A 13,045-nucleotide genomic window follows, 5' to 3' on the forward strand; every position below is an offset into this window, starting at 1 on the left:
ATGCAGAAAATAGCTGAAAGATGAGGTCCTGTTGTTATTTATGTTTGTTGTCTCATCCATGCATTTCTGATTTTGTCCATCTGTTTGTTGATCACATGAATAGAATCATAGCATTCATCACAATATTGTCTGTAATGGACGTAGAAGAAAGAAGCTCTGTTTGCTGGTTTGGTTGGGTTCCAAAGAGGGGGAGGGGATTTTGTCCCCGAAGGATGTGGGGAGGGGAAGGGGAAGGGGAAGGGGATTAGATATTCCCCGCGGGGGAGGGGAGGGGGATTCCCCACCATCCCCACAGAGGGGAAGGGGAAGGGGAGGGGGGAAATTCCCCGCAGAGGGGAAGGGGAAGGGGACCCCAACATCCGGCCCCGACCCGCCCCGTTGCCACCCCTACTGTGGGAGGCTGCCCAATTCAAAGTACATCGATAACGCATACCCAGTAAGTAGAATACTAATGTACAAGAATACCTTTCATACTTTTCTTCATTTATGTCTATCGACTCTTTTTTTTAGAAAAAAAAAAAATAGAAAAAAAAAAAAAATTCTTATAATCCAAATGCCATGATTGTTTTGAATTAAGAACCGATTGTAAGTCCCAAACTAATTATTGAACTCAAAATTAAACATAAATTTGAGACCACTAATCAAGTTTGGAGTGGCATCCAGCTATGTACTCACATTTTTCTTAGAAAAGCTTTTAAAACTAATTTTCAATCCAAATGCCATGATTGTTTTGAATTAAGAACCGATTGTGAGTCCCAAACTAATTATTGAGCTCAAAATTAAACATAAATTTGAGACCACTAATCAAGTTTGGAGTGGCAACCAGCTATGTACTCACATTTTTCTTAGAAAAGCTTTTAAAACTAATTTTTATTGGATGTAACTAAAAATAACAAAAATATGATACTTTAATATTTTTAGTGTATAGATGTGAACATTAGAATAATATGTTACTTTGTGTCCAACGATTGCGATTGGATCAGTTGAATATTTTTAGAATTATATGGTGATGAAAATTATATTTAAAGAAGAAGTAGAAGTTGAATTAATTTATTAATTAATTGATTAATTTTAAGCATAAATATTATATATGAATGTTTAGATGGGTAATTATATTAATAAGTTAATAATTTGAGTGCAAATATTGTAATTGAATCGATTAATAAATAATATATTAGGCAATGATAAAAAAATAGTTATTTAAATGAATATATTCTAATAATTATTCATGTGATATCTAGACAAAGTTCAAGTATAGATCCAATGAATAAAAACTAGTAAACATGAAAATTTCCTAATCGTTGTGATTCATCAATGATATCATTGATAGAACAATCACAAATAGATGGAGAAGAGAGGTGGGCCTCAAAAGAACTATATAATAAGAGAGTGAGAGGAGATGAGAGGAGAGGGAAGAAGAGTTGTTAGAGAATAAAATCAGATTAAGATCAAATCTCCTCAAATTTGATTTAATTGGGCTATATTGAGTAGTTGGGTTAGATTACGCTAGTGAATTAGATTAGGTTTATCTCTTTCCCTTCTTATCATGATCTCTTTCTATGTTTATCTCTATGGGTATTTTATATAAACACACATTAGAGCTCTTTGTAAAGAATCTAAGAAATCCAAGTTTAGTGAAAATCTCCTAAATTTATCAAGAAGAACATTTGAGGAGTCTCACAATTAATGAGAAAGATTCATCTCCTTGGATTGTGTATGATTTTTTTGGATGAGAGAGAGAGAAGCTCAATTTCTAAAAAGAAAAAAAACTGGGTTTTTGCAAAAGAAGTCGTCTATTTTGCATTATTTGCAAAAAGTGTCTTCTAGTTTGTCAATTTACAAGTACGGTCAAGCAATAATTTTGCGACCAAAATAACCGATGGTAGATTTTTGGTCTGTAAAAAGTGAAATTTCTCACATGTCAGTTCGTTAGTGTCTTAGTGAGCAAATTGTGGACATATTTACCAAGGGGTTGTGTTGCAAAAGGTTTGCAAATTTTAGAAAGATACTTTGTTACTTTAAGTGACCAATAGAGAGCCAGTGCTACTGAGTGTAGTTTCAGAGTCATTGCTAACTCAACCACTTTGTCACATGTGAATGAGTCGAAGTTACGTAGTTGTTAGAAACTTTAAAATTCTAGCTCTACTAACACTTGAATTAGAGTCGTAGTTGAATTTTACTTCTAGTTTTCGTGTGTAGATAAAGCTAAAAAGGAAAGAAGGAAACATGTGGTTATTTTGGTAGGATTTGGATACTAGTTTTAGTTGTAGTGTACATTTACTCTTTTTTGGTTTCGGTTTTAATTTTTTTACAAGGGGAAATTGCCAATTGGGGACATCAAAATACAAGAATTGCCAACTGGGGACACACTTTTGAAAAATTATTAAAGAGGGTTGATAACTCCTTTTTTGAGAGTTTGATAACCCCCATCTAGAGGGTTGATAACCCCCTTTTAGAGACTTGATAACCCCATTTCGTCCCTCTAACAATTTTTCAAAAATGTGTCCCTCATTTGCAATTTTTCCTTTTTACAAATAGGGAAGTGCAAAAACGTGAATTGTAGAGTGGGATTTTTTATAATATTACATAATAAGAGAAATGCTAGACTCATAGGAGCCCTTGCAAAAAAAAAAGAGGAAAAGGGTGCCCTCATTGGTCAAAACCAATTTAAGATGGGCACAAAATCGCGGTCAAAACTGCAATGAGGGTGCCCTTTCCCTGATTTTTTTGCAGGGCTCCTGTGAGTCTAGCATTCCTCTTATAATAAAAGAAAAGTTTCTCTGTCTCTCTTTTTGTTTTGTGTTTTATTTCTCAATATAAAATATAAAGATGATACGGATGCCGTCGATAAGACAGACATAATCATATACGTAGATAAAATGAAAGATTAAACCCCTCATCCTACCCTCACACTCTATTTATATGGCTGCAAATACCTCATACTTTCAAAAGATCAAGAGAAAACGCCACGATGCCTCTCTCCACTCTAATCTTCACCACCAATCCCTCTATCTTCTCAACAAAAAAAAACCCTCTCTCCCTTTCAAAGAACCCTCCACCCTCCATCACCTATCATCCCTCTCGCATTCGAAGTAAAAGTGAGGAACCCAACAACAAACCCATTACCAAATCTTCAAAGCCAGACAAATCTCTTAATCTAGACAGAAGAGATGTTCTCCTAGGGTTGGGAGGTCTGTATGGTGCGAGCCTCGGCTCGGCCGTGGCTGCACCGGTGGCACCGCCGGACTTCAAAACGTGCGGGCCCCCGGACCTCCCGACGGGTGCAACTGAGATCAACTGTTGCCCTCCCTACACTGACAAAATCAAGGATTTCAAGTTCCCTTCTGTCTTTTCTCCTATGCGTCAACGGCCCGCGGCCCACCTTGCTAGTAAGGAGTATGTGGATAAATATGCGGAGGCCATTGGCCTCATGAAGAAGCTCGACGCTTCAGACCCACGAAGCTTCATGCAACAAGCCAACATCCATTGCGCTTACTGCGACGGTGCTTATACTCAGGTTTTAATGAAATATTTTGATAATTTTACATGCTATAAGATTAGTTAATCAAGATTAATTTAAATCTATGCACCATAGTTTTAAAACTCTCCCGCATAATCGTTGACTCCCCCGAGTCCATCATCGTGGACTCTCCTGAGTCGACTCCCTTTTCCTTTGGCCGCGTTCCACATTTTGTTATCGCATTCAGCATTTTACCCTGTAGAGTCAACAAAAATTTCTTTGACTCTCCGAAGTTATAATCGCTTCAACTGAGTACTCAGCCGAGTGATTCAACCGCATTCTCAGCTTCCCCGAGTCGACAAGGATTTTTTGGGCCATAATTTAACTCATATCGGCATCTTTAAACATTATTATACACCTCCTTATTCCATTTATGATCGATCATCCTCACTCCTCAGCCCATCGACTGATGAACTTGAGATATCATCACAGGGCAGATCTTCAGATCTTTTGGGGAAGGGACGTTTGATGATTTATTATACAGGGGATAATGGTGAATGGTATTATAGTGGGTCCCACCTTAAAGTCATATGAACAGTTGAATTGTTAGGCATTGATTTAAATATCTTTATTGCCCAAAAATCACGCTAATAATCTAATAAAAACAGTAAATAATGCCTTCCTTTCTGTCATTTAACGTTAATTTATATAAAGGCAACTAGTCAAATTCAAGGACTTTATGGCTAAAATATCATAGCCATATGTTTCTTATCCAATAAAATAGTCAGTAATAAATATTTACAACAACTCCTTGTTTTCTTGTTTGGCCGCCATGAAAATATTTTCCCATCGAATCTTACTTTATAAAGTGGTGGGGAAAGGCAAGGGGGATGGTGGGAGTAGTTGAAAAAGAGGTAAAAGAAAAGTTGTATTCAAAATGGAGTTTTTGTTTCCCGTATTTTTCAGCCACTTAGCACAATATGCTCACTTGTGCCCTCTCAATTCTCTCCCCAACCCACTCTCCCTGCCCCTCGCTCAACACTTGGTGACCTAATAACATGGCCTTAATTTCAAGCAAAGTCACACAAAAGTGTAGAAGATGTTGGAAAAGGATGGGAAATGATATTTCCACTCCCATCTCTAGTAGTTTTACCCATTTAATCTTTATTTTCAGGAAAAGTCAAACAAAAAGATCTATTGATCTGGCCTAGAGTATACAGACTCTGGATCATGATGTCAGTAGGACCGTCTATCGTAGTTTTAAAACATCCTTTCCTTTAAAATAAGGGAGTGCTAAATCAACCCCTGTATATCTTAAATCGACCCCCTGTGCGTAAGCTCGATTTAAGATATATGGGGGTCCATTTATCACTGCCCTTAAAATATTGTGATGCTGCAGATATTGCTCTATAAATCATGATACTTTCAAATATCTTTGCAGACATGTTTTTTCTATAGGTGATTGATATTTGCACTACCATATCTTAATAATATAGTACTATACCATATTTTGAATTTTTGGTAATGGAACTATTCACTTTGTTTTTCACTTGTCTGATTGGAGATTGATGGCAAAGCAAAGTATTTTGACAGCTGTAAAAAACTAATTAACAAATGGTAACTCTTTTCTTCAGGAGGCCGCTCCTCTGCTTTATTTATGACAACTCTTTCTACGATGGAGTGGCCGGAAGAAAAGGGAGTAAAACAAAATTAATAGTGCTGTTATCAAAATATGGTTGTCTTGATATCAGTTTCATTTTCAATATTCACAACCTTAAGTAGATCTGAGGTGCAGATATAACAATAGTACGGCTTGCTTTTTGTCATCATTAGGTCAAGATCTAGCACCAGATTTTTCAAAATCCAATGATAGACTGTCATTGGATTTTGACCGATGGGAGAGCCCTTTAGTCTCTTTTTTCGCAAGGGCTCCTACGAGTTCAGAATCCCTCTTCTAATTTACTTAATTATTTTATAAAATAATAATTTCTGGCTACTTATATTGGCACCACCATGTTTTGACAATGGGCAAACTCACTTTGTCTTTTATTGTTTAACCAGTAGTCAAAACTCAAAAGCTATTACAATTCCCACAAAGCTCTCAGGAGCTAATTTTTATCGGTAAGCTAGATTAGGCGGACCCCTGCCAGTATATTAATTAAAGAAAGATGATACAACAGAAGAAACAATTCAGTTCCCCAATCCTTAGAACAATGTCTAAAGAAGGGGCGGAACTACCAAGGGCATGATACCCTTGATAATGAAACTCTAACCAAGCAAGAGAGTTAGGCCACTTATCAGAACATGGTAGTGGCAATATCTGTATCCAAACTTCTAGTATAAAACAAAATCGATCTGTGAACATTTAACTGACTTGGATTATTTCATTATTTCTATTTACATTTTCTAAGTTGTTGTAGCCATGTTTTTCGAATCACAGGTTGGATTCTCGGTCGAGCTCCAAGTCCACTTCTCATGGCTATTCTTACCCTGGCATCGCTGCTACTTGTACTTTTATGAACGAATCCTCGGAAAATTAATAAAAGATGAAACTTTCGCCCTCCCATTCTGGAATTATGATTCAGCGCCCGGAATGAGCATTCCTGAGATGTTCGTTAAACGAACCGAACTCTACGACAAACTTCGTGATGCCAAGCACCAGCCACCTTCTATCATCGATTTAGACTACAATTTAGTCGACAGAGATGTGACTAATGAAGAACTTATTTCTAATAATCTCGCTATCATGTATAGACAAATTGCAGGGTCCAAAACATCATCCCTCTTTTTTGGTGGAGCATATCGGGCTGGGTCTGAACCAAACCCCGGATCCGGTACAATTGAGCAAGTGCCACATAATATAGTGCACAATTGGACTGGAGATCGAACTCAAACTAACCTAGAAGACATGGGGGCCTTCTACACTGCGGCACGTGACCCAATTTTCTTTGCTCATCATAGTAACATCGATCGACTTTGGACAATATGGAAGAAATTAGAGGGGAAGAATCGATTAGAGTTCACCGATACCGATTGGTTAAATGCATCATTTTTATTCTATGATGAGAATGCTGAATTGGTTAAAATTAAAGTCGCCGATGTCCTGGATCCGAAGAAATTGAAGTATGGTTACCAAGAAGTTGATATCCCATGGCTTAAATCTAGGCCTACGCCCCCAGCCAAGAAAGCCACACGCGAGAAGAAGGCGGCCGAGTTTGGGAGCGACCCACGCCCACTCAGCTCCACTATTAGGGCAACTGTTAAGAGGCCTACTAAGTCTAGGAGCAAGGAGGATAAAGAGAATGAGGAAGAGATTTTGGTTGTGGCTATTGAGCTTACTAGGGATATGTTTTTGAAATTTGATGTCTACATCAATACTGAGGATGAGAATTTTGGTGGGCCGGCATCTAGTGACTTTGTTGGGAGCTTGGTGAATGTTCCCCATGCTCATGGAATGGAAGGCACTAGTGCAAAGCCCAGGAAAGTGAGCACACTTCTTAGATTGCCATTAGGTGAAGCTTTGGAGGATCTTGAAGCCGAAGATGATGATGATGTAGAGGTGATTTTAGTTCCTAAAGTGGGAAAGGTGGAGGAGATAACTATTAAATCGATTACGATCGAGATTGGTTTATGAAGAAACCACCTTTTTGCAGGGAGATATTGTATTTGCATCTCTTTGATGAATAATATAGACATGCGATGTGTCTTCAGCGGTCAGTTAGTATTAAAATATTGGTAATTTTCTGTTTGTTGCCTATGCCTAAGTAGAAATAAATTTGTAAAAGATTAATCTCTCTCTCTCTCTCTCTCTCTCTAAGTTTTAAGTGGATGTCTCTTCTATTTTACTGTATGAGAATTTTACAGTTATCTCCCTTTTAAAATAACTAATTATGTGGACTAACCAAATGCGCCAAAATCTTAACTCTTAAGTTGTGAGAGTTGGTGTGAGTTAATCATTTATATTTCAACATCTTTCCCCTCTTTTTTATCTTTTCTCCCACTAAAAACACAAGGAATTACTTTTCTTCTTCTTCTCTTTCCAGTTTATCGTGGCAGCCTTTTGTTCATCTGTTGTCATCTCTTTTCTCTTTGGAAGGCAGCAAAAGCCTTTATACGTATTGACAGATTTTTGTTGCCATGAGCCCATGACAGCAAAAGCCTTTTCTTTAGCTCTTCTTTTTAACGTGCACATATTCTCTCTTTCTATTGCTCCTCTTGCTTCTTTTGACTTTTGCTGCATATTCTATCCAGGACCACCATAACAGGTGAGAAGATGTAATATGGAATTGCCCTTTACCCATTTGTATTAGCAAGATACTTCTACAGAAAATTAAGTTTCAACCAAACCTATTTTGATTCTCATTGATATTTATAAGAGGAGTGCTAAACTTAAGGGCGCCATTGCAAAAACCAGCTACAAGGGTGCCCCCATTGGACCATTTCACCAAAGTGAATTTATAATGGCACTGAAAAATATACAATTAAAGGAATAATAAATGCACTTTGGAGAGATGGTCCAATGTGGGCGCCTTTGTAGCTCAGTTTCTTGGATGGGCGCCGATTCCTCTATTTGAAAGAAGTATGTTTGGACTTGAGGATTAGCATATAACACTTCCAATAAAGACTAAGGGCTGTATTTATCTGGTCGATCGGCGAGATAACTTATCCGGTCCGTCGACCAGAAATACTGTGGGGGCCCACATTGTGTGGGTGATCCAACCATTCATTTATGGGTCCTGACATAATCAGGGTGTCTCCAAAAACTCATCTCCATAGGATCATCCTAAATCCTAGATTTGAGGAGGTGCAAAATGGATAGATTTCATAGCCATCCATTTTGCACCTCCCCAAATCGAGGGTTTGGATGATCCTATGGAGAAGATCTTTCGAGCACACAATATCTATGTCAGGGCCCATCAAATGAATGGTTTGCATCACCCCAAACAATGTGGGCCCCTACTGTATTTCTTGTCTACAGATGATAAGTTATCCAGTCGATTGACCATAAACACTTGAAAGACCAAAATGTTTTCTATGCAATCTAAATAGGGATTTCCTAGGGACCATCGCAGAAGGCATTTGTGGACAGGCTGTTGCATGTGTGAGCAGCCACATAGGCCCCCTTTTCAACAGATTTTGTCTTATTCATGAGGTAGCTGCTCTCTCATGCAACAGCCTGTCCGCGAAATGCCTTCTGTGGTGTTCCCTAGCAAATAATATTCCCATACAGTCAAAGTATCATACCAAGAAGACCTTAGGAAATGACTCAAATAACCGGGACATACTTAAACCCATAGACTAAGCCAAACCTATATGGATGCACCACATTTATGACAAATGGATAGATCATGGAATCGTATGTTGGAACAAACTGGTATGACAAATGATCAAATTGTGGAGCTGCAGATGATCAAAGTGGGAAACACAAGGTGAAGGAAAACACTTTGAAAATGGGATTTCGTTCGGAAAATAAAGACGGAAGTAGAATTGACGGACGAATTGGTCAATTCCAGAGGATTTTTTTTTGTATTCCGTGGGATTTCGTATGGAAGCAGAAGGAATAGTGCCTTCTGCTTACGAATATTGATCCATTGGCTACCTATCTATATTGTGTAATCTAATTTACCAGTTCTCACAATTTGATTTTTTTATAATTGAGACATACATATGAACATAGCTCATTAAATAAACCAACTAGACATACCATCAAGATTGCGACACATTTTTGTGTCCCTATACCATTTTCCCTTTGCCCTATTTTGATTCCAAGAAAAATATTTCTGATGGTAAAAAAATTTTCATTGGAAATTTTGTTCTTTCTACAGTTTAGAAGGAAATGATATGATTGTAGTTAATTTGGGATTTGCTAGCATCCATTGCAGAAGGCATTTCGCGGATGGGCTGTTGCATGTGACTTTTCAGTAGATTTTTCCCTCATTCATGATGTGGCTGCTCTCACATGCAACAGCCCATCCGCGAAATGCCTTTTGCAATGGATGCTAGCAAATCCCAGTTAATTTAGAGGGGTATTATCATAAATTAAATGTCCTCTGAGTGAAAATTGAATAGGATCTGTTCAAGTCATCTTGTTTCGTGTGTGGTAAAAGTAAAAAAAATTTAGAACTACTTTTCCTTTTCATTTTTTTTTTCAAAAACAACAAAATAATAATAATAATAATAATAATAATAATAATAATAATAATAATAAAATAAGAGCAATGATAATAATCCTGCAATCCAAACAGAGCTTTAGGGTCCATTTGGCTGGGTCACCTTCTTAAGGGCATGTTGGGCAACCGTGAGAAAAAAATTCAGGGAATATTTGTTCATCAAGTGTAAGAGGGGTGTAGAGAGGCGGTAGAGAAAGTGAGCTATGAGGGGTGTGATGAGTGAAGAGAGCATGGGATGGGGCTGAAAACAGGGAATATAGCTCTCTCAAATTGCTCCCTCCCCGGCCCTCTCTCACTTCGGTTAGACAAATATAAAAATCATGGCTACCAAACAAGCATTTAAAGTGAAAAGAAAAGATGCCAAAAAAGAAAGACATACTCATGGCTAGTGAAATTGAAGGTTACCTATTGCTCACCGAGTTATGGTATAATTGCAAAGATGTCATCGGTCTTCCAAGGCTCGGGAGCTTGAAAAAGGCGGACGCGATTTGTGCCGGAGTGTGAACACTAATCCAGTGTTTAAAAACGTGAATTTGACGAGAAATGCGGCCAAGAAAAGTACTTGTCGACTCGGCGCGGACACGGTTGACGCGGTCATAACTTGAGAGAGTCAAAGGCATTCATTGACTCTGTAGGGCAAAATGTGGAATGCGGATGTGGTGCAACGCGAAACGCGGATAAGGCAAAAATGAGTCGACTTGGGGGAGTTCCTTGTCGAGTCAAGGAGTTTTTAAACACTGCACTTATGTCCATCATTAGAGCTAATATTAGGGAGGATAAGAATTCTAGGTGTATGGACACTAGCAAATCCCTTTTTCAACATCACATTGATATAAACATCAAACTTCACAAATATATACCTCCTACAAACTTTTAAACCTTTTCCTCTTTAGAGGTGAGTTTGTTTCCAACTGGAATACCTTCGGAAGAGATAGACAACATGGACTTGGTGGAATTTGCTAGCGTCTATTTCCATGATGCGGAAGTTTGATGTTTACATCAATACGATGTTGAAAGTTTTGGAAGCTTGGGGATTCACCTTCAAAGTCAGGCAACAAAATTGAGAGATTTGTCTCAGGTTGGGAGAATATAGGGGTGAGTTTGTTTCCAAGTGCATGGACTTGGAGGGCTGTAAGAAGAGATAAACAAACATGGACTTGGAGGGAGTCACTAATGAATGAGAAAGATATAAATAAGGCAAGGTTAAGAACATTTTCTTATTAGTAGAAAGATATAAATAAGGCAAGGTTAAGAACATTTTCTTATTAGTACAAGAAAGGCAGTACTAATAAGAAAATGTACAAGGTAGTACATTTTCCAGTACATTTTCCTTGTGACTTGGTAGTACATTTTCTTATTAGTACAAGGTAGTACATTTTCCTTGTGATTTGGTCAGGTAATATAGTACTACAACCTGGGGTATGTTTAGATTAGGGAAATTATTTATCGGATTTTTTCCCATGGAAAATAATTTTTTTAGTTTTTGGTAAACTTATTTTCCATAGAATTTTTTCCAGAATAAAAAACCTCTCTTGTTTTTCCAGGAAAACCAAAACCTACTGGCCCCTAGAATTTTATTTTCTATGGATCTTTTTTCTTGGAAAATATCATTTCATAATTTTCTTTTCCCTGCACCCAAGCAATCCCAAATAGAGCTTGTCTTGAAACCAATGCTAATATCATTTAAGAGAAAGAAGTCACTTCCCGGCCACATGAAGTATGTGAATAGAAGAGAGGGTCTTATATGATGGATGGGCATATTTTTCCTAGAAAACATATGAGCTGGCAAAAGTAGAAGAGGGGACATTTGCTCAATGATCCAACGCTTATTTCATACATATGCAGGATCTAGGCCATTCATCTTCTGTGTCCTAGTGGATGCCCAAACAACAGAGAAATTAGGAGAGGGAAATATTATCAGAACTACTGTATTTTGATGAGGGCACTCCTCACTTTATTAAAAGTACGGTATGACCCACGCCATAGGAGGATCCAAACCGTCCATTAGATGGGCCACGGTCTAAATAGGTTGTGCCTCAAAAATCGTTTCCATAGGTTGATCCTAACCCTCCGATCTGTAAAAGGTTAGGATCAACCCTCTAACATTCAGATCGGAGGGTTAGGATCAACGTATGGTGCAGGCCAGGCCATACCGTACTTTTAATAAATCAAAATACAGTAATGCTGATAGCATTTCCCTTAGAAGAACCGAAGTCAACAACGGCAAATTCATGAGAAGAGGATGTCTATCACTCCACATAGATGGACGTAAAAAAGTGAAATTACCCATGAAATGAAATGAATGACTTCACATAAACAGAAAAGAGGAAGAAGTCTCACTCCACACACACACGCGCACAGAGAGAGAGAGAGAGAGAGAGAGAACAAAAAAACAAACGCCACGTTTTCTGTTTCTTCTGGGCTTATGAAATGCAAGCAATTTATACTTTGGTTATATATGATACATGGCTCCTAAATTCAAGCAATGCAATGCGAAAATCAGGTCATATCCATTGTAGAATTTGTACGTGAAAATAGAGAACATAAAGTACTCCTAATATACAATTTCATTAGGAAAAAACACATAGGGTCAGTCACATATAGGTGTGATTTCTATCTCTGCCCCTCTCAAACATTTCCATAAAAACAGATCACTCTCCTTTCACTCCTTTCATGCCTAACAGCAGCTCATTTCCAAGTGATAAAAAGCCAAAAAAAAAAAAATGATGAGAAGAAAATAAGAGCTAGTTTACAGGTGGCAAAATCAGCACAAGTAACATTTGCCAAGCTCAATAGTAGCTGCCATAGTAATTAAGCCTGAGAAACTGGAGCAGGTTGCTAAACATATCCCTACCTTATTCTATTACTCCTCCTAGATTTCTTTCGGCCAAGGTTAGGGAATTTATTTATAGATCTGATTTGTTGACAGACCCGATTAACCATATGATTACTATTAACTAGTGAGCTGATTTTCTTGATTTACAATCTATTTTATTAAACTTACTTAGTTGATTTGATTTCTATTGATGGAAGAATTCAAAGGCTTTGAATATGTGTGAAAAACTAACTGTCTTTTGATTTCTACTCACTGTTTATTCTTTTAAGATAATTTTTTTTTGAAAAGGGCAACAGAATATATATATATATATATATATGTAAAAACAGAACCGAGGTGGTCCTGAAGGAACAAAGATAATACAAAGATAGCAGTACAATAATTCAAGGAGGTAGATAGTCAAAGCACTCAAACGCGGCCCGAAAGACTCCTTTCTTGGCAAGGGTGTCTGCTTCCGCATTGGCTGATCTCCTGACATGGCAAAAAACTATTGAGGAGCCCTTAGCCCTGTCCTCTATTTCCTCTAAGAGAGGCAAAAATCGCCAAGGGGGAGAAGCGTTACCCGAAAGCCAGCGAATA

General features: G+C 37.8%; 1 protein-coding gene across 1 annotated transcript; it reads left to right on the top strand.

Annotated features, from left to right (window-relative positions):
* Positions 1–2,929: 2,929 nt before the first annotated feature.
* LOC143862613 (polyphenol oxidase, chloroplastic-like) lies at positions 2,930–7,254 on the top strand. Its single transcript, XM_077373675.1, has 2 exons — positions 2,930–3,517; positions 5,901–7,254. Exons 1-2 carry the CDS (start codon positions 2,972–2,974, stop codon positions 7,092–7,094), a joined length of 1,740 nt encoding a protein of 579 aa, XP_077229790.1. The 5' UTR covers positions 2,930–2,971; the 3' UTR covers positions 7,095–7,254.
* Positions 7,255–13,045: the final 5,791 nt, after the last annotated feature.

The sequence above is a fragment of the Tasmannia lanceolata genome, unplaced genomic scaffold, assembly GCF_043159265.1.
Source record: "Tasmannia lanceolata isolate RefF3 unplaced genomic scaffold, GAP_Taslan_0.1 ptg000037l, whole genome shotgun sequence".
Classification (NCBI taxonomy): domain Eukaryota; kingdom Viridiplantae; phylum Streptophyta; class Magnoliopsida; order Canellales; family Winteraceae; genus Tasmannia; species Tasmannia lanceolata.

What these genes read in the sequence shown, in the direction of transcription:
- LOC143862613 (XM_077373675.1), top strand. Translation starts at nt 2,972, where the DNA reads ATGCCTCTCTCCACTCTAATCTTCACCACCAATCCCTCTATCTTCTCA. An exon ending in GCGACGGTGCTTATACTCAG is followed by an intron (nt 3,518 to 5,900) that starts GTTTTAATGAAA and finishes TTCGAATCACAG; the next exon opens with GTTGGATTCTCGGTCGAGCT.